Genomic DNA, 20,813 nt, shown 5'->3' with positions numbered 1-20,813 from the left:
TGATCATTTACAAGGGAAGGATTTATTTGGTACTTGGGTCTGCCATGAAGCAAAAGATCTTGAGAGCATTTCATGATTCACCATTAGCAAGACATCCAGAATTTTTTAAGACATATTGGCAGGTGAGAGAGCGCTTCACTTGGAAGGGGCTTAAGTCAGAAGTGCTACAATTCATTAGGGAGTGCCCAGCGTGTCAGCAAAACAAACAGGAACATTCCTTTCCAGGCGGTTTACTACAGCCCATACCTATATCGGAGAAGAAGTGGGATAGTATTTCCATGGATCTTATCACAGGCCTTCCAAAGGCACAAGGTCGAGATTGTATTTTTGTTGTGGTAGACAGATTGACGAAATTTGCACATTTCTTTGCGATTTCGTCCACATATTCAGTAGTACAAACAGCAAGGCTATTCTTTCGAGAGGTATTTAGATTACATGGCATGCCACGGAGCATAGTCAGCGACAGGGATAGTAGGTTTATGAGCCACTTTTGGCAGGAGTTGTTCAGATTGTGTGGAATAGAGCTAACTCCGAGTACCAATTACCACCCCCAAACTGATGGGTAAACAGAGATAGTGAATAAATGGGTTGAGAGGTACCTTCGAAACTACATTGCAGGAGAGCAGAAGGCTTGGGTGAAGTGGCTACATCTAGGGGAGTACTACTATAATACCTCTTTCCATATGTCTATTCAAATGTCCCCTTTCATGGCACTGTATGAGTATAATGCTCCTAATTTTTTGGAATTGTTATTTGGGGACAGTAGGGTGCCTAAGGCCAAGGAAATTTTGCAGGAGTGTCAGGACATTATGCAATCCTTGAAGGAAAATTTGCAAAAGGCACAAAATCAGCAGAAGCAATATGCTGCTCAGCACAGGGTTGAGAGGTCTTTCGAGGTAGGAGACATGGTGTACCTCATGTTATAGCCGTATAGACAGTCCTCTCTCAAGAAGAGTGGAGCAGAGAAATTGAAACCACGCTACTATGGACCATTCAAAGTAATTAGGAGAGTGGGCGAAGTAGCTTATGAGTTGAAGTTGCCTGCAGACAGTGAAGTGCATAATGTGTTCCATGTGTCACGCCTTAAGAAGGCATTGGGCCACAATGCGGTGCCTTCAGTAGTATTGCCACCTCTTGATGATGAGGGAAAGCTTATCTTGGTTCCCGAGGCTATACTTGACTCCAAGGAGAGGGTGCTTCGCAGGCAGATCATCAACGAGTACTTGGTCAAGTGGAGGAATCTACCAGTGGAGGATGCTACTTGGGAAAATGAGCAGATATTACAGCATCCAGAGTTGAGATTGCTTGAGGACAAGCAATTTTGGGAAGGGCGAACTGTAATGTCCCCTTTTTAGCATTCATAGCATGATGTTGTCATTAGCCTATTTCCCCCACAGTCCCGTAGGCTAACCAGGACATTAAAGGGACTTAGAGGCCATTTGGCCTAGATAGTTTCAGTTGCAAGTCTTTCTAAGGGGTTTTGAGGCAACTTTGGGCATGGACATGGTCGGACATCCAATGGCAGCGGTATGTCGATGGTAATTATTTAAAATCGACAAAAAGACTTGTTTATCATTGATAATATTTGTTATGCATTGATAAAGCTATTTTATAAAGTTAAATTTAAATATTTAACTTTATTAATGCATAGACTATAGTTTGTGGAAAATATTTAAATTAAAAGAGTCCCCTTTATTTTATAACACATTGGAGACATAAGTTACATAAAGTGAGTTATGTTTTATCCCACATTGAGAAAACGAAGGATTGAGCTCTTGTGAGAACACTATCTTCTTTTTAGTATGCTTGGATGAAGATTAATGTTATGTTGCTAGATATCTAATTATCGGGCTTGGAGGACGGAATCCCTCTTTGCTAGCATTCTCTTCGCTGTTGAAAGACACAGTCAAGAGGATTAACGGTGTTTCCAAATACACTTGGTTTCATTTAGTGTTTTGCTACAGTACGGATGAATAGTGTTTTGCTACAGCGCGCGTGAATAGTGTTTTGCTACAGTGCGGATGAATAGTGTTTTGCTACAGTGCGCGTGAATAGTGATTGCTACAGTGTGCATGAATAGTGAATTTGCTACTGTGCATGAATAGTATTTGCAACAAGTTTATTGTTTATTCTTGCTGATTTGGGGGTTTGGAAGGCTGCCAACTACATCTGCAAAAATACTACAGCAACTAATTCCAAGTTTCTTCTGTCAAATTTTTATAATTTTGCATTGTAGTTGTTGAATATGAGATTGATATTGGTCGCAGCATGTTAAACAATTGTATGAGCACATTTACATGGAAAAAATTATTTTTTAATCAGCAAATAAGAAGTTTCAGATTTTCCTATATATTGTAGTATGTGTGCCAAGTGTTTGACAAAAATGCTATGTTGAGTTATTAAGAAAATTAATTGATATCATAAAGTAGCTTGTAAGTTTCTTTATTTGGGAAAAATAGGGGAGGATACTACAAAATCTCAAAATGGTCTTCACTCAAGACATGCACTATTTTTCAAATCATCACACTAGAAACTCTAATTGAACTGTTTGGAGTCTCCAACTGCACACAAACGCTATTGAAAGGAGTCTATGAGAAACCATTGACATCGTTTGCAACGGGGAGGTGATCAACTATGCCACAAGCCCTCCTGCTTCACTAGCCAAGTCATTAATCAGAGCCTCAGATATTCAGTCAATTACCAGATCATATGAGAACTCTCTACGTAATCTTTAATGAAATTCGTTACTCTGACCTTTCTGAAATATATTGTTTCAAGATTGCCCTATGACCATGCACTGCATGGCACACCGGCCATCCGAATGCCAAAAGATACATGCTAATCACCAGAAATTTCAACTTTTCCATCAACTAATATCAGCGCATTGGTGATTGTTGATCAAACACAACTGCTTGACCCCTGAATCTGCGAACTACTCCACCTGCTTATGCGCAGAGTCCCATGGGTGGCCTGGGCCAAAATGAGAGCCAGGTGCTTCAAACCGTTATAGATCCACCAACCTATCCTTCCGCTGCAAAATTTCCAATGCTTCACCAATCACCATTGCTACCAGGCACTCACTTTTAATTCCCTCCATGCATATGAGCACCATATGCCAACTAACAAAAAAATAATGATTAACGACAAAAAAAAAAGTAAATAAATTAGAAGAATCACCAAGGACTCTTTGTCCTCCTTGACAATACATAGTGGCGTTACATATATTGTCATTATGAAAAAAAACACAAGAAACAAATTTCACATACTAAAATGTGTGTTGATATACAAAATAGGGAGCCACTGAATCTAAAAGAAAATTATAAAGGAAGATAGGAATCTACCATGAGAAGATCTATGCAAACTTCAAGAGCGGTAAAATCACAATTATGGCTATCAAATTCCAATACTCACAGATAGCCTAGAACACTTATGAATAATTGTATCACAAAACCAAACTAGAGGGAAAAGAAATCTTATCTGTTATTAAATCTGGCTTTGGAACCATGTTGGATTTAGCGCAGAAATTAGATAAATAACAATAAAGAAAAGAACTAAAACAAATACTAAAAATATGTTGGGAAAACCCTTCTAGAATGAAGAGAAAAACCTAGCCACACAACAAAATATCACTTTAATATTGATCATAAATGTTCAAGTGTACAATGCCTTACACTTGAAGCAATATATATAACATGAGAGATTCGTCACATTACAATTGAAGGTCTCTTCAAACATGACTCTGTATTTTCAAAAACAAGTCTTCGCATTTCCATGCCTCAACGCATGTTGTATGACATGTCTTAATATTTAATATTACAACTTATCCTAAATGTCCTTTTTAGCTGAAGGTGACCATTAACGACATTCATGCCCAGAGATAAAGATCTCTATCACAGCTACAATCTCCAATAGTATCCTCCTTCAATCTAGGTGGTTCTACAAAACCAGTTCCACAAAAGTGCAATTTATGTCCAAAATTGTTGCAAGTATACCATACAACATAATAATACATAGAAGGAGCAAATGATTATAGTTCCTATTTGAAAACTCATAGGGACTTCTCTTCTTGTTCCAACCAAAATCTGTGCATGTCCTATTATTGCTTTATGACCAAAAAGTTTACACTGGAAGCAATACCAAAAGAATGAATGTTGAAACTTGGTCACATGCACTTACCTTGAAGGAAACGACTTCATAAATTTGTCTTTGTTACCTTTTGGAGGAGTGTTTGATTTCTGCGGAACATGATTCTCCTCCTTGCTACTTTCATTTTATAGGACTTTTGAGAGCACTTGTATAGCTTTTGGTCCCTCCTAAGGTGGCTCTTTGGAGACTTGATCTTCCTTTCTTCATAAACAAGTCCTAATGTTATGAATGGTCTTCTATTTCCATTAATGGTATCATCTAAAATATTAGAACTCTTATCAAACATGAGGGGTTTGTTCAACTTAAAGGTTGTCTTCTGGTTCCCTCCTAAAGGAAACAATTTTGAACTAGCCGCTCACAATTTTCATCCTTTATCTTCAATTGGACTCTAACCTTTTCTCCAATCCTTTTTGCTTCTGCAATTTGAATTTTTCGATCAATGATCATTCTTTTGGACTTGTCAATAGTTTGTGATAACTTTGTCTTAGATTCATTGTCCTCTTGAAGTTACTACTTTTGTTTCTGGTTCTTCTTTATGATCTTAATTTCACTTAGGACTATTATTAGTTCTTCTTCCAAATCCCCTTGCCCCATATTCTTCAGCATTCTCTTCTCCTTCTAATTCCTCTTCTTTTTCATCTTTATCTTTGGCTCCTATTGTCATGGACAGAATCTCTTTTCTATTGCTAATGGACAATTGTTCTTCCACTGAACTACTTTCCCCTTTTGAATATATTCTTGCATCTGTGAAAGCTCTTGATGATGTTTTTTAATCTTTCTTCGCATTATGTTCTTTCTCATCGTCACTACTTTTATTTTCAATAACTTTTAGCAACAAAATGTCTTATTTTTCCACATTTAAAGCAATTAAAACATAACTTGATACATTTTGGATCCTTTCTTCAACTTCCTTGCAAAAGAGCTTCCTCTTCTTCTGATTCATCATCGGAGCTACTGCTTGATTCAGGCTCCTTATTCATTTTCTTTGAGTCTTTAAAGGTTTCCTCTTGCTTGGATGGTTTCTCCTTTTTGATCCCCATTCCATATGCAGTAAGGATGCCATAGAATACAAAAGTTTTTTCACAGTGACTTAGTTGTATGTCCAAGCCAAGAGGCTAATTGGGACATTTGAAAGGGTGAAAGTCCCAATAAATTATTTTCCTCTAGGTTTCAAAATCAGAGATTTTACTACTAAATAGTTAATAATTGTACTTAATTGAGCCATCTGTCATCGCAATTTTGACATTTAATTTGTGCCAATGAGGCATTCATCAAAATGTACCCTTATAGGTAAAGTCAAGACATGTCTGTGAAAAAATTATAAATTCCTTAAAGAGTTTAACTTTATATCCTTTAAGTTTGGTCTCCATAAAAGCATTTTGCAAAATGATCACGGTTCTTTGATTTACAATCTGCTTCATCAAAGGCCCAAGATTGACCAAGAGGAGTTTCCAAACTAACAATTCTCAAAGTTCCTTTTACAGTTTTCAACCAAGCTGGTATATATCCCCATACTGCCACTTTCAAATTTCAACCCAAATAATACAAGTGCAAGCCACAAGTTATTGGATTTCAGTTTGTAATGGTAATATTGGCGAAGAACATTGCATTAAAATAATATCTCCTAAGTTATTCTATTTCCATTTAATAAACACTTCTTGATATTGTAAATATCCTGTATAATAGTTTCCTTATATTATTTGTATGTTTCTGTTTAGAAACATCTCGATTGCAAAATCAACAAGTAGAAGTCATTCTTTGTTAATAAGCATCCAATTATTTTACCAGCTACCTCTTGTAAAATGGTATCAGAGTGGGTCAATGGGATTTCATAAAATTTGGCAAATTGTTTTAGAAAAAATTGAGTCTCATTTGATCTGGAATTTATTTTTTTGATTTATTTAAAATAAAAATCATCAGAGGTATTTTATGAAATTTTTGTGGTACATCTTCGAAGATTGTTGCAGTGAGTTACAACTTCATCACAGGTCCCACTTTAAATCATTGGGCTGCAGCAAAGTGCATCCTGCAATATGTCAAGGGAACTCCTGATTTTGGTCTCCTCTATGGATGAACCAAAGCTACCCCAACGTATCGGTTACATAGACTCAAACTGGGGAGGCTTAGTTGATGACATAAAGTCTACTCCTGGGTATATCTTCAGTTTCGGCAGAGGTGCTCTTACCTGGACAAGTAAGAAGTAACAGGTCATATCTCTTTCCTCAGCAGAAGCTGAATATAGGCGGACCATAAAAGCAGGTTGTGAGGTTTTTTGGCTTCGTAGGATGCTTTCCGGCATCCATATGCCTCAGGCAAGCCCTTCACCCATGTTTCACTACAATCAAGGGCTCCTCAAACTTGCCAAAAATCCAATCTTCCATAAGCGCACTAAGCACATTGTCATTCATTGTCGTTTTATCCATCAGCTGGTAGATGGATCCTTGGATTTGCAATTTGTTCCTATTGCTGACCAAACTGTAGATATTCTCACCAAGTCCCTAATTCTAGAGAAGTGTGTCAAATTCAGGGCAGCTTGGTGTCGTTGATAAGTTGACCATTAAGGGAGGGTATTAAAATAACATCTCTTAAAGTTATTCTATTTCTATTTTAATGGACGCTTCTAGATATTGTAAATATCATGTAGAATAGTTTCTTTCTATTATTTGTATGTTTCTTTTTAGAAACATCTCAATGGTAAACTCTATAAGAACAATTTGTTCTTTGTTAGTAATAATCCAATTATTTTACCAATTACCTCTAGTAATACATTGGGCAGAGGAAACACAAAAGCAACAAAAGGAAACAGCCACCAACTCAAATCATGACATGATAAAGACCAAAATTTAAACATGAACCCAAGGGCAAAAACCAGCATTAAAAACTCTGGGACTCTGGGAGTTTAACACACCTAGATCCATTCAGACAAAGCAGATGACTCACATTATTATCCTTGATTTAGTTTAAGCAAATGAAAAAGGTAAGTTTAACGAGCCTGTACAAACTCAAATACTGGAATAGGATATAAAAGTGCCCAGATATAACAAAAGGGCACAATAAGCCCTATATGATATTACACAAATTGAAATGGATTCAACGGTTTTCAAGAAACACAGTGTATTAGCAAGAGGCTCAAAAGTTGAATCATAACCATATGGCGACCAAGAATGGAGAAGAAAGATTATATTACAACAATTATTGAAATGTAGAATTATTCCTTTTAGGGATGATAGTGAAATCCAAGAGATCGTATGAGCGGCCATGCTAATAGGCTGAGGATCTTCACCAGCTTTGTGGCATTTTGAAAAACTTAGATTTGATATACAAGGCCTTGAGTAAAATGGTATCAATATACACCCTCTATATCAGCATGGGAGAACCAAAGTGGGTATTGGAAACTATTAAGAAATGAAATGGCAACTACTTATAAAACCCGAACAGATAAGCTGCTAACTATAAACTTTCCTCTGCTTGAGCATATTCGAAGATAGATTTTAGACTATGTGTGTCTTCGAAGAGCTCTCCAAGTCTCAAGCCAATTGAGCCCTAGAAAATCCAGCGACTCTACTCGGAAGACTCGCCCTTCAATCACAGAACATTCAAGAATTAAATTGAAGGAACTTACCGATAGTAAACTGCCCCGATATCCCTCACTTCGACATCGAATTTGTTTGGAGGACGCACACAAGAATCAATATCACACATGGAGGACTCGCTCTTTCTCATTTTGATTAGTTGTATTGAGTTTTAGGCTGGTTTAATTTTCGGTCTCGTGGTATTGTAATGTCAAGCATCAAAGCTCGGTGACATAAATAAGCTCTTGGGCACCATTAAAACATTCAGTTAAAAAAATTATTAAAATGGAGGAAATGCCTTCTGAAATCAAAAAGAATCCCCAAGCATCATGAGAAAGAAACCTACCTGAAACCACTTGGATTTGTTTGGAATATGGTCCTCCTGGTGAAAATTAACATCCTCCTGTTGCAAACGGGACAGCACCCACCAATCTAACAAAAAGAAGAGAGCCAGCAATCCAAGCGCAATGGAGATCCCTCTCACACGCCTCCTCTTCTGTCTTCTCCCCTGCCAAATTCCCTTCGCTTGGAACACGAAATTCCTCCATCCCAACTTATTACTATGCTTTGGAGACGCCGCGGCGGCGTTTGACAACCTGCTGCCTGTTTTTACAAAGGGCAAACTTCCATTGCCATCTCTAAAGGGAGAATAAGATGAAGAGGGAGAAAGAGATGGGCTTCTGGGAGAGCTTTGCCGGCTTCTGGGCGTGGAATTCGATCTCTTCACCCGCGAGGTGCTCCATACCTCCAAATGCTCTGGCGATTCGTGATTGTACTCAGAACCCATTTTGCATCTGCATCATCAATCACCAATTCTCATTCACCTCGGAAGCCGAGGTAAGCGCGAATAAAATTTCCCAATTTCCTTTGCCCCACTTCTTAAGCGACCGATAAATATTATGATATACATGAATCTGTTGGCTGCACTTCTCAACCGCACAGTAGGTTGAGGTTGGAGGGGAAGCTGGCGTATAATTTAAAATATGTTGCGTCTCGTGCTAGGAAAGCCTGAAACGCCCGCCTTCCGTTACAACAACAATGGCCATGCTAACAAACTCTTTGATGTTCCATGCTAACAATAATACTTGTGAAAGCCGATCTGCAGGCAATATAGACGTTTCCTGACCTGCAATGGGCACGTGAGATTTGAAGGCTACTAACAACTTATTATTGGTGTATATTAAAATTTGATATTGATATTTTGCTTTTGCTTAATAAATAATAATTTTACAATAACTAGTGCTTGTACCAATAAGATGCAATGGTTATTGATAGGAAGATATAGTTTGTTTAATATTTTTGAGAGTAGAAAAATGAACATTGTTTTTACTTCAAATAAGTATTTTTGAAAAGTAATTTGGAGGATTATAGATGGTGGAAAAAGAAACAAAATATACAAGAATGGAACATATTATTTAAGTTGACAACTCTTGTAAAAGTGCTTTTGCAATACAAAAATATCTTTAAAATGTATGGAAATAACTATCTTCAAGCCGTGTAAAATCAAAGTGGCAAAAGTATTAGAAAGATAAATAAGCTCTCAATTTTTGAGATTGTTTATAGAAATTGAATCAATGATTAATATGGAAAATTTTATAAGAAAAATGGCAAAGAGATTATCAAACATTTAATGTCTTAAGAAATTGGTTTTAGCAAGTTGTGTTCCTTGATTTGTTAGAGAAAGAACTATTGTAATCAAGCTTCCTCTTTTTCCTTGAAATTGTGTATGAGTTGGTTTGCATATGGAATATCTCTCAAAGGAGAACATTGGTTGAATGCGAAACTTGTTCAATTATTTATATCTAGGCACGGTTGTGAATGTCAACCCCTACCTTTCCATTTTACCAATGTCGATTATTGCTTTTTGTAATGTAAGTGCTTGAGATTTATGTATAGTTATAGACCATGCCATTGCAAGTGATATTTGCCTTCAACTACGTAATGATACATGGATTAATGGTAAAATTTTGGGGTCATCTAGGAACCCTGTTGCAATTATAAACCTTATTACAACATACATTCGAACATCGAGTGGTTTAGAACTAGAGCTATACACAATGTCAATTACTTTACCAATAGCTCCATTTACAAGGCTTGATTATGTCCATGTGTTCCTCATGAGCATGATGTGTTGGTCTTTGCAAAGTAGTACTTTTTTTCTTCAAGTTATTTGTAACCAGATGCACTGCATCCATTTTTCTCTTGGTCCTTGTTGCCATAATTATCGCAATCAGATAGTTCAACAATTTCAATATTCTTCTAATGTGTAGATTGATTAAACCATTGGTAGAAAATAGGTGCATTGAGTTATCGGATTCTTTATTTTCAGTTGATGCAACTTGTGAGTCCATTCACATCATCAACAGTTATCAATCTTCTTGTCTTGGTTTTGCATTTCATATATTATGTAACACTTGACAAAATTGTGTCTGGTTGTACTTTCCCCTTACTTCAAAGCATATTTTGTAAGGTGACAACTATCATGAACTACTCCTATTTTTAATAGTAGATATGGCACTATGAATCTCATTGCATCAACAAAGATGTATCTTATACTATTTAGTTATTTCTGGAATGTTGTCAAAGTTTGTCTTTGTAATGGTTGTGTTTCTTTAATAAGAATCTTAAGCACTGAATGTATAGTCGATGCATGTATGTTTAATGTTACAACTATTGTAGGAGCTAGTGTGAACTACTAATGTTTTTGGTGTAAAGTCTTAATCTTGAGTGTATTTCTTATGCAAGCAATTAAGTAGGATTTTCTTGTACTCGTTATTCCTTAAATGATCATGTGAAGTGGTTTGGTGGAGGGACATTTGTTGTGGATATTATTACTATTGGTGTTATCTTATTTTTGTGACAATGTATAGCTTGGAGTATCAAGTTAGACAACATATTTTCTCCTTGTGCACATTTTTTTCCATTTATGAATTGCATTGCAATTTCATGTAAATGGTGTGATATTGCAAATCCCATACGTTGGTGTGATCAAACTCATGCCTACCAAACATATCAAGCTTTCTTAGATAATATTATTTTAGGACCCCATTTGTGAAAACATTTCTCATTTATTCAACTCTACTATTTACCCCGTGTTGGTGTCATTATTGTTCTCTTCTTCTGAGATTGCTTCATTTTGGGTGATGCAATTGATGTGTCATACATAATAGCTAGTTGCATTCATTTTCCTCCAAATAGCAATTGTTAAATCCTATTTTGTCCTTTATGTGATAAAAATGTTTATATAAGAGTAACTCGCTTTTTTAAAAAAATGCAAAGTGATATGAGTCCTCCTTTGGGATTTTGTAGAACTTTGGGTAAACATTGACAATTGTTTTTATTTGTCTCACTTTCCATTATCATTAATCACATTTCACAGAAAGGGTGTAAGACCTTACAAATTCAAGTAGTGTCATTGTCTCTAGCTTTAGAGTATGTCTAGTGTATCTAGGTAACTAAGTAGATTGTACTTGGCTACATTGTTATCTTTGTTTTTCTAGAACTCTTTCTATCCAACATTCAAAGAAATGAAAAGATAATTGTGAAAAATAAGAGGTAACTTTTGGAGAATGCGACATGTTTTGTACCCCTATATCACGTTATGCAACAATTTATATCATGGATTTATTATATGCTAGTAGAGCTAATAAGTCTATGTATTGGACCACCAATCTTCTTGTTAACATATTAATGTAAGTCTTAGGTTTTTTCTTCCCAATCCATCATCTGAGTTTGTGATGCACGTCGACTCATTTTCCCTACATTATTTAATATTTTTATTTATTAAATAAATTGAATTTTTAATAAATAATGCATATATTTTTGCTTGTGTATATTTAAATTTCTCATCTACTTTAAATGTATGTTAAAATTGTCATTTTATAGAAATAAAAATAAATTTAAGAAATCATATATTTTGATTAATATTTTTGAAATTAAAATAAACAAATATATGTGTATTATTTATTACATAATATTACTTATTTGATACATCTCACTTACTCCAATTTTATTTATAAAATTCCCTTATAATTATATAAGTTTTTAAAACATCACTTAACTACTGGCATTTGCACCTAAAAGAGGTGCAATGATTATGTTGATAGTAAGATATATCTTGTTTAATACACTATGAAGTTAAAGAGAGGGAACACCACATGTATTCCCCTTCTCCTTTTGCTTGTACTTTTCTTCTTCATTTATTTCTCTTTCTCCTTTGATTCCTCATTATTCTCTTTCTGCTTTTCTCCTTGCCCTTTTTTTGGCTTCTTGTTTTGTGTCATCTTCTTCATCCTCTCCTTAAATCTCTCTTTCTCCTCCTCCTCTTCCTCCTCCTATTTCATTTTTTTCATTGTGTGTTTTTTTTTATATCCTTCTCCTTTATCACTTTCTCATTTCATATCTTCTCTTTGTTTGTTGTGTTCTCCTCTTCTTTCTTCTTCTCCTTCGTTTATTTCCCCTTCTTCTCCTCCTCCTTCTCCTTGCATCCTACTCCTTCTCCTTGCTCCCTTTTTTGCTTCTTATTTTGTGTCTCCTCATCCTCATCCTCCTTCTAAATATTATAACCAATAAGATAATATTGAAATGTTATAAACATGTTGTGTTAAAAAATAATGATATTTTGGCATAGCACAAATAGCTAATTATGGAAACCTCTTGTGCATCTTTGCAAGTCTGAGAGATGAATCGATGTTAGGGGCATCGCCATGAGTAGTGTGGAGCTTGACAAAAATGAGAGCATATGGATTACTCTAGATGTGCAACAACCCATGAATGACACAGATAATAATTTAATGGATGGAATGAACAAATTCAACAAGACACAAATAGATCTCATGGGATCTACAGTAATCCAAGTTTTGAATGGGTATGGAGATTTTTGGCAAGTTACTTGGCACAAATCGAGAGAGTACTTCCCCCTCATAATGTGGAGGTTGTCTCCTCAAGATGTAACCATTGAGCATCCTATTATGATGAGCTCATGTCCTTATCATTGCGAAAGTGGGAATCATCGATGGCAAGCTAAGTTAGAAATAATGTCATGTTTAACAAACCCATTTAAGTCCAATGACACTCAAATATTTCTTGTAATGTTGATAGTTATAAAACAAAACAAAACCATCATAGTTGGATCATTCTTGATCATGTAATCCATAAAGTACAATGTGATTAGGAAGTACATTGTTGTTAGGAATAGTAACATAACCATTCAATCTAACCCATGATCTAATGCATTATATAATGTACAATAGATCTATATGTTGATTTGTTACATTATATCTTAGATTATGATTTTATTAGTTTCCAAACTACTATTACTCCACAACCCATTGGTCAAAGAATGCAATCTAGTAATTTTATCTTATTCAAACAAATTTTACAATCTTCCAAATATATTAAAATTTAAAAAAATAGTATTTTTTATTATTAGGGTGTCACAAACCTAAAATTGCTACTAGATTGCCTTATTCCCCAAAAGTTATCCTCCTTTTTTTCCCTACTTTATCTCTCCCTTCTCATTTTCCTCCTTTTTATATATGATGCAGGAGCATCCTTGGGTTGTTGGCAATCTTGCATCACCCAAAAATATATTTTCTATTTTCTATTTTACAGTTTCTTGTTTGCTAGTTTGTATTGGCAAACTCTTGTTTGTTATTTCTGGATTTGGTGCTTTTGGCTTCATGTTGGGGACACATCATGGATCATTACCCTAAGTGCACATAATCTTATATGACTGTTAGCAAAAGTTGTGCTTCATCTTCTTGAGTGTTGTTTTCCTTTGGTTCTCTTCTAGTGAAATCTGGTATTTAAATTGGCATGATTCTATATTTAAGAGTTAGTTTGTGCGCTCTTGGATCTTGGTAATATAATGTATTAGGTATTTGGTCAGTAACTCATTGGGTTAGCCTTATATTTAATATAATGCACATTTCCCATTATTGGAGATTGTGAACTCTTAGCTAACTTGCATGTCCCAATGGTGATATATGTAATGTCCTTGAGTCTTAGGAGGGGGAAGTAAGGTTACTTAGGAAGAAGAAGTTGGAGCTTGGATGGTGAACTTTGGTCTATAATCTGGAATTGTACATTGGTCGTAACCAAAAAGGCCTTACATCCTAGCATATAGTCTAGTGAACATTGGATGTAATTGAACCTTCATTGTTTATTAAGTGGTTTCTTACAATTATATCTTGTTTTCTCTCATTTTGTTGTATTTGTTGGGGCATTCATCATCTCCTTTGGGAACTCACCTAGTCTTGTACTACATTGAAGATTGATATTGTTGGTGATTTGTCAAAAGAGTGGATCTTATAGATCTAATATTAGTTAAGCTTGAAGAGCTTGTGGAGACTTGAAATCCTTGATTGTGAGGTGGAAGATTGAAGTTTTGGCTCATAATTGCAAAGGACTTGTTTAAGTTTTGTTTGGAATTTTGTTATAGATATGTTGACCCTTGTTGGTGGATAGATCACCAAAGTTTGAGGCAACACCTTGCTATTGTCAAAATGTCGCCTAGAAGAATGAACCCTAGCAGGTTGGAGAATATGTTCGAAGAATTCAAGACTGAGATGAGGAATGAGATCTAAAATGTCTTCTTTGGATTGAGAAGAAATCATGAAGCTGGAGAAGAATATGTTGAAGCTACTAAAAATCTTAAAGTGCCTAAAGTAGAGATCCCTATAGAAGCGGAAAGATTGTTGAAAGCTATGGCACAAATGGGTAAGAGTCATAGAATGGAAGTTCGAAATTATTCTAGTTCTTTGGATCTCAAGGAATTGATAATTTGGATTAATGAAGTTCGAAATTATTCTAGTTCTTTGGATCTCAAGGAATTGATAATTTGGATTACTTTGAGGTTGAAAGTATTGTAGATCTGCAAAGAGTTAGGTTAGCACAAACTAAGTTGAAAGGTCATGTTGCCTTATGGTGGAAAGAATTACAGAAGGATAGAGAAGACAATGATGAACCTAAGATTAGTAGATGGAAACCCATGGTTTATGGATTGAAGGTTGAATTCATCCCTAAAGACTATGAACTTGAATTGTTTTAGAAATTGCAAAAATTGAAGAAGAAAGATTTGATTATGAAAGCTTGTCCTAAGGAATTTTACAAGATACAAATCAGATCTAGACATTGTGAATCTTCGAAGGAAAATGTTTCAAGGTATGTTAATGTTTTGAAATTCAATGTTCATTATGAATTGAGTTGTTGAAACTTAGTTCAATTGAAGATGCTTATCATTATGCATTAAAAGTTGAAGAAAAGTTAGGAAGAAGGCAAGATAAGAAAGTTACTAAAGTTGATAAGAGTAAGCAACTTGTTTTTGAAAAGAAGTTTATTTTTACAGGTACTTGTTTTAAATGTGGTAAGGATGGTCATCGAGCTTTTGAATGTCCTAATGTGAAATTTGACAAAACCAAACTTGGTAGTATAGGAAGAACAAAAAGTTGATTTGGCTTCACCAAAAGATAGAGAATATATTTTGATGAGAAGAATCATGTTGGCCAAACATGAAGTTTAACTAGTGCAAAGAAGGAACTCGATTAAAATTATTTGTAAGTCTAGAGGTAAATATTGTAAAGTTATTATGGATGAAGGAAGTAGTGATAGTATTGTTTCTGAAGAGATGTTTAGGAAACTTGATTTGCAAATATTGAAACAACCTACTCCTTATGGTATTAGTTGGTTTTAATATGATCATTCGATGTAGGTCAGAGATCAATGTCTTGTTAATTTTAGTATTGGTCCTTTTGAGGATAGAGTCTTGTGTGATGTAGTAGACATGAGTGCTTGTCATGTTTCACTTGGAAGACCTTGGCAATTTGACAAAGGAGCCATACATGACTGTAGAAAGAATATTGTTATAGTTGAAAAGGATGTTAAGAAATTTGTTTTACTTCCTTTGAAGGATAAAGAAGCTATCAAAGCAAAGAACCTAAGTGTTTTTAAGAATTATAGTTTGAAGATAACAAAACATGTGATTGAGGTTGGTGTTGATAATAGACAAACTAACTTGAAGTTAGTTGATCCTTTGATGAAGAATAGAGGTAAAAGAAAGAAATTTCCTAATCATATGAAGACATGTAGTGTTGAGATAATGGGTGTTGTACACACTGCATAATATTGTTATATTGTATTGTTTTATTTTATTATGTAATGTTGCACCTAAGAGGACCTAGATACATGCACATGGAGAGATTCCTATGGGATAGATTTGATGAGTTGTAGTATAACACTACGATAATATTTGATGTAATTATTTAATATCGGGGAAAATATTAAATGTCCAATATTAAATATGGTGTCAATGGGTTAGGTAGCACATGGTTTATGTAACACCACTTAGTGGTTTTGTGGGACTCACTACTATATAAGCAACCACAAGGGTAGTTGTAGAGACATGATAAAAGGACAAAAAGGGAGAAACGACAAGAGTTGAGCAAGACAAAGTTGACAGGTTACCCAAGGGAGCATTTGTGAAGATTGAAAGCATGGCATGGGATGTGTGGATCTTGTTCACATGGATTGTTTAGTTGTGGCTATGGCTTTAAAGGCTTCCATGGTTGTATTGCAATGATGTTTTTTTCTTAATAATACATGGTTTTTTCCCTTAATGAGGATTTCCTAGGGTTTATCTTGTGTTACATTTTTGTGGGTATGTTATTTATTCTCTTGCATGTGGATTTAATTGCATATTTATTTCAAATCTACTATGGGTTATGTGGGGACAATTATATTTTTTGTTGCAAGTTTCCATACAAGTGGTATTAGAGCTAGGTTTTATTGTTGGAACCCTAGATTGAATCCATGGGAATGCATAAGAGTATAAAATAAATGACAAGATATATGGAGTTTAATAGGTTGTTTATTGCAGATCTGAGGGTTTTGGATTTGTTGTTATGATGGGATGTTGGTAGATTTTGGGTATGAGAAATTGTTGGTCAAAAGGGTCTTTTGGATGTTTCATTTAAATGAGATTTTTAAGGGGTGGCTTGCAGTAATGACCTCTTAGGAAAAAATCAGCCTCACCATCGGACCCGAGTTAGTTTTTTCATAATTTTTGATATATAATATCCCCTAGTTTGGCCATGTGAAGAGAGAATGCAAAGGTTTTTTAGTTTTATCTCTTGACTGCCGTCAAATTTAATCCTGTCAAAATTTTGTCACAAAAAAAAAGTGAAAATGGTAAAAAGATAGCCTTGGTAAAACGACCATAACTTTCACTCAAGATATGGGATTTTGGACTTCTTATAGTCGTTGGAAAGTTAATTTAGAGAACTACAAGTTGGTGTAGGTTTGATTCTAGGATTTTGATATTTTGTCATGTTTTAAGAGCCCAAAAGTTAGATGTTATTTATTTTGAGCACTGATTTTGGCATAACTTGGGCATACAGAGTCAAATTTTGGACTTCGAGTAGTCCACAGAAAGCTCATGGAAAGTTATATATATTAGTTCAGATCTACTGTAGGTTTGGCCTAATTTATTTAGTGATATATTGATCTGAATGGTTTATGATGTATATTGACTATAGGAACATTATGAGTTGATGACATTGTGTATTTTGGAGATTTGGATTTGATGTCACTATATTCTCGGTTCATATTTTAGATTGGTCTCATGATAATATGTTTATTAGTGTTTGATTTGGATATGTATGATGACTTGTTGGGTCTACAAGTTGTGCAGTGTTGCAAGTGGTCTATACTTATGGGTTGCATTTATGACTTGGATATGAGTTGTCTTTTCCCATTAATCTTTCATTGTTGATGCATATTCATATTGGTGGCTTGGATTTGAGTTGTCTATGCCCTGAGTCACATGATTTGTTGATTTTTCTTCATGTAGAAGGGATGAGATTTTGTTACCAGGTACAGTCATAGTGGAGGATTATGCCTGACTATTTTATGTTGACAAGTTGGACACTTTGAGAGTTAGTTGTTCGGTTCATGGATGTGATCATGGTGTCATGGATTTTGGTATAATATGATTGGACATATAGGTACATCCTTAGTGTTTATTTAGTTTGGATTTCTGATTTGGTTACAATGGTATATATCTTTTTGGTTGAGGATCATGGTTATTTGGTTTGTTTTGAGGATCTCATGATGTGCACTTTGAGTTCTTTGATGGTTTGATGCTTTGGTTGATTCTCATGGTTAGAGGATGGTTTTTCATCATGATGTCATAGATAGCTTGGATACACAAAGTAGTGAGAGCTTGTGACAGTGATGAGGTGGCAGTGCAGGATTAATTCTTGGTTTGGTTTGTATCTTCTTGGTTTGGAGATCTTGGTTTCACTTGGTACTAACACTTTGGTTGTGTGAGTGTAGACCTAGGGGATCTTCACATAGGAGATGGATGTTATGAAGCCATGGGTGACTCGGTACCATAGTTGAGTGAGAGTTGTTGACGTTGATATATTTATTGAGTGTTTTTAGATGTTGGAGGTTTGTCTCAAATCTTGTTGTTGTAGAAGCGTCTTTGAAATTTGCATGGTGAAATTGGTTCTTCATGGTGTATGGAGATGGTTTTCTTCATGGTTTGTGGACATGGTTGCATCTAGAGGACTCATGAAGTTCTTGGTAAAGATGTGATTTATGCTTTCATTTGACATGTTATTCTTGGTATTAGGATGGTTTTATTATTATGTCATGGTATACTCTTGATACACATTTAGAGTTTTGACATGTTACAGTATGTCATATGGAGCACGTTATCTCTTTGGTTGAGATGGTTTAGATCATGTTGTCATGTTTATATTCTTAAGGCTATGGTTGGAAATTTGACATTGATCTTGGTTTATTTTCTTGGTATTGAGTACATTGATCATTCGCTAGATACTTCATGATATTGTTATGTTGCATTTGGAGTTGGCATGGATTGATTGGTTACAAGTGCTCATTGATACTTAGAGACGATGCTGATGTTGATTTCTCTTAGATTAGAGATATATTTGTTCGGATGATTGATGGTTTCAGCAAGAAGTCTGAGGGGCATTCACCTAGTATGGACTTGAGAGGAGATCGTTCTTAGATAAGTCTTGGTTGGAGACTTGGATATTTTGATGAGCATTCTCATTCCCCACTCTTGGTTTACTCGGTGGTTTTCTACTAGAGAGGTATAGCCCATTATTTCTCTCAAGTGCATTATGTTTATGCTTGTCTTTCATTGATATGGATATTGAGCTATGGTACATGAGTTAGTTCTTGACGGTTCATTTGAGATATGGTTTAGCATTGGTTATTTCCATGTGCATATATTTTTATGTTGGTTCAATTTGGGAGATGGTTTTATATTGGGCATATTCCTTGGATTGGAAATGGTTTATGACTTTGAACTTCTTGTGAGAGGCTAATATTCATGATTAGTTATATGGTATGAGTTGGGTGTTATTGTGGCTTCTTGGTTGGGGTTATATGGAGTAGATCATACTTGGCACGGTTTACATCTAGAGGTGTGTGTAGGACATGGTACGGGTTATGATTTGCATGGTTTCTCTTGGTCTTAGTTATCTTCTTGGATATTTGGTTTCACTTACATTAGATGTGAGATTGGTTGGAGATTGTGATCACTAGTTTGTATTCATGTATATCATGTGAGAGATGACATGATTATTCCTTTATCTCTTTCCTTTTTTGGTTGTGGAGAACTTGGGAGAGAATTGGAGACTTGTTATGAGATTTGTTCTTGTAGGTTATTGTTTTATGTATTGTGGATGTCCTTAATACTACATGGATTTACTTCTTTGAGATGTTGCAAGTGAATTGGTTATAGATTTGACACTATCTTTTGCAGTGAGAGCTTCTTGGTATATATGTGGCAGGTATTGCTCTTGAGGCTTGTGATTATAGGTTACAGGTTGGATATGTTGATGGTGTGAGATTCACTTGGTATACCTTTGGAGATATGGATAGTTCGATGGGTTGGCACTTGTTGTGGGTGATATTTTAGCTATGGAGTTTTGACAACTACGGATACATGTGATTACCTTTAGATCAAGTGTTTGTGCTTGACATTTTAGTTGGTATAAGATTTTATGATCTTCTAATGTGACAGGTTGGGTGGCTTTCTCTTTGGATCACTTCTATGTATGTCTGATAACAGTGGCACAATACGAGGTGGCATCATTCATGTTCAAGATGTCAAACACTTTGATTTTGTTGCGAGTACCAGGATGGATCACATGGTGTACTTTGATCCATGATGGTGGATGTGTTAGGAGGGATTGTTTCTTTGTTCATTTATGTGGCTACGGATTGATCTTATGCAATGTATACAACAAGTGAGAGATTGTTGAGATAATAGGTGTTGTATACATTGCATAATATTGTTATATTGTATTATTTAATTTTTTAATGTAATGTTGCACCAAGGAGGACCTAGATGGACATGCAACATGGAGAGATTTCCATCAGATAGATTTGATGAGTTGTATTATAACATTGTGATAATATTTGATGAAATTATTTAATATTGGGGAAAATATTAAATGTGGGGTCAATGGGTTAAGTAGCACATGATTTTAGCACATGGTTTATGTAATACCACCTAGTGGTTTTGTGGGACTTGCTAATATATAAGCAACCACAAGGGTAGTTGTAGAGACATGACAAAAAGACAAAAAGGAAAAAATAACAAGAGTTGAGCAAGACAAGGCTTGAAAGGTTAGTCAAGGGAGCATTTGTGAAGGTTGAAAGCATGGCATGGGATGTGTGAATTGATGCTTGTTCACATGGATTGCTTAGTTGTGGCTATGGCTTTGAAGGCTTCCATGGTTGTATTGCAATGGTGTTTTTGCTTAATAATACTTGGTGATGGATCATTTTGGAGTCTAGGTTTTTTTTCGTCAATAAGGGTTTCCCAGGGTATATCTTGTGTCACATTTTTGTGGGTATGTTATCTATTATCTTACATGTGGATTTAATTGCATATGTATTTCAGATCTATTATGGGTTATGTGGAAATAGTTATATTTTTTATTGAAAGTTTTCTTACATGCAGCGGGTATGATTCATTCGATCATGGTAGTTGCAGTAGCATTAAAAGATCTGAGATTACTGATGACATGGTAGCAGCAGTACATTTGGACAAAC

The 20,813-nt window shown here is 35.2% G+C and overlaps 1 protein-coding gene across 1 annotated transcript in view; it reads right to left on the bottom strand.

The window, feature by feature from the left end:
* LOC149540026 (O-fucosyltransferase 2-like) overlaps window positions 1-8,801 on the bottom strand; it is a 132,563-nt gene extending 123,762 nt beyond the window's left edge. Inside the window, exon 1 of the mRNA XM_089801209.1 lies at window positions 8,065-8,801. Coding sequence (XP_089657335.1) covers window positions 8,065-8,505 — 441 coding nt within the window. The 5' untranslated portion in view covers window positions 8,506-8,801. The remainder of the gene's footprint in view (window positions 1-8,064) is intronic.
* Between the last annotated feature and the right edge of the window lie 12,012 nt (window positions 8,802-20,813).

This window comes from Cupressus sempervirens, chromosome 9 (assembly GCF_028749045.1).
Source record: "Cupressus sempervirens isolate cs-2001-9-10 chromosome 9, ASM2874904v1, whole genome shotgun sequence".
Taxonomy (NCBI): domain Eukaryota; kingdom Viridiplantae; phylum Streptophyta; class Pinopsida; order Cupressales; family Cupressaceae; genus Cupressus; species Cupressus sempervirens.
The sequence above is the reverse complement of the archived record's forward strand: the minus strand, read 5'-3'. Positions and strand labels throughout refer to the sequence as shown.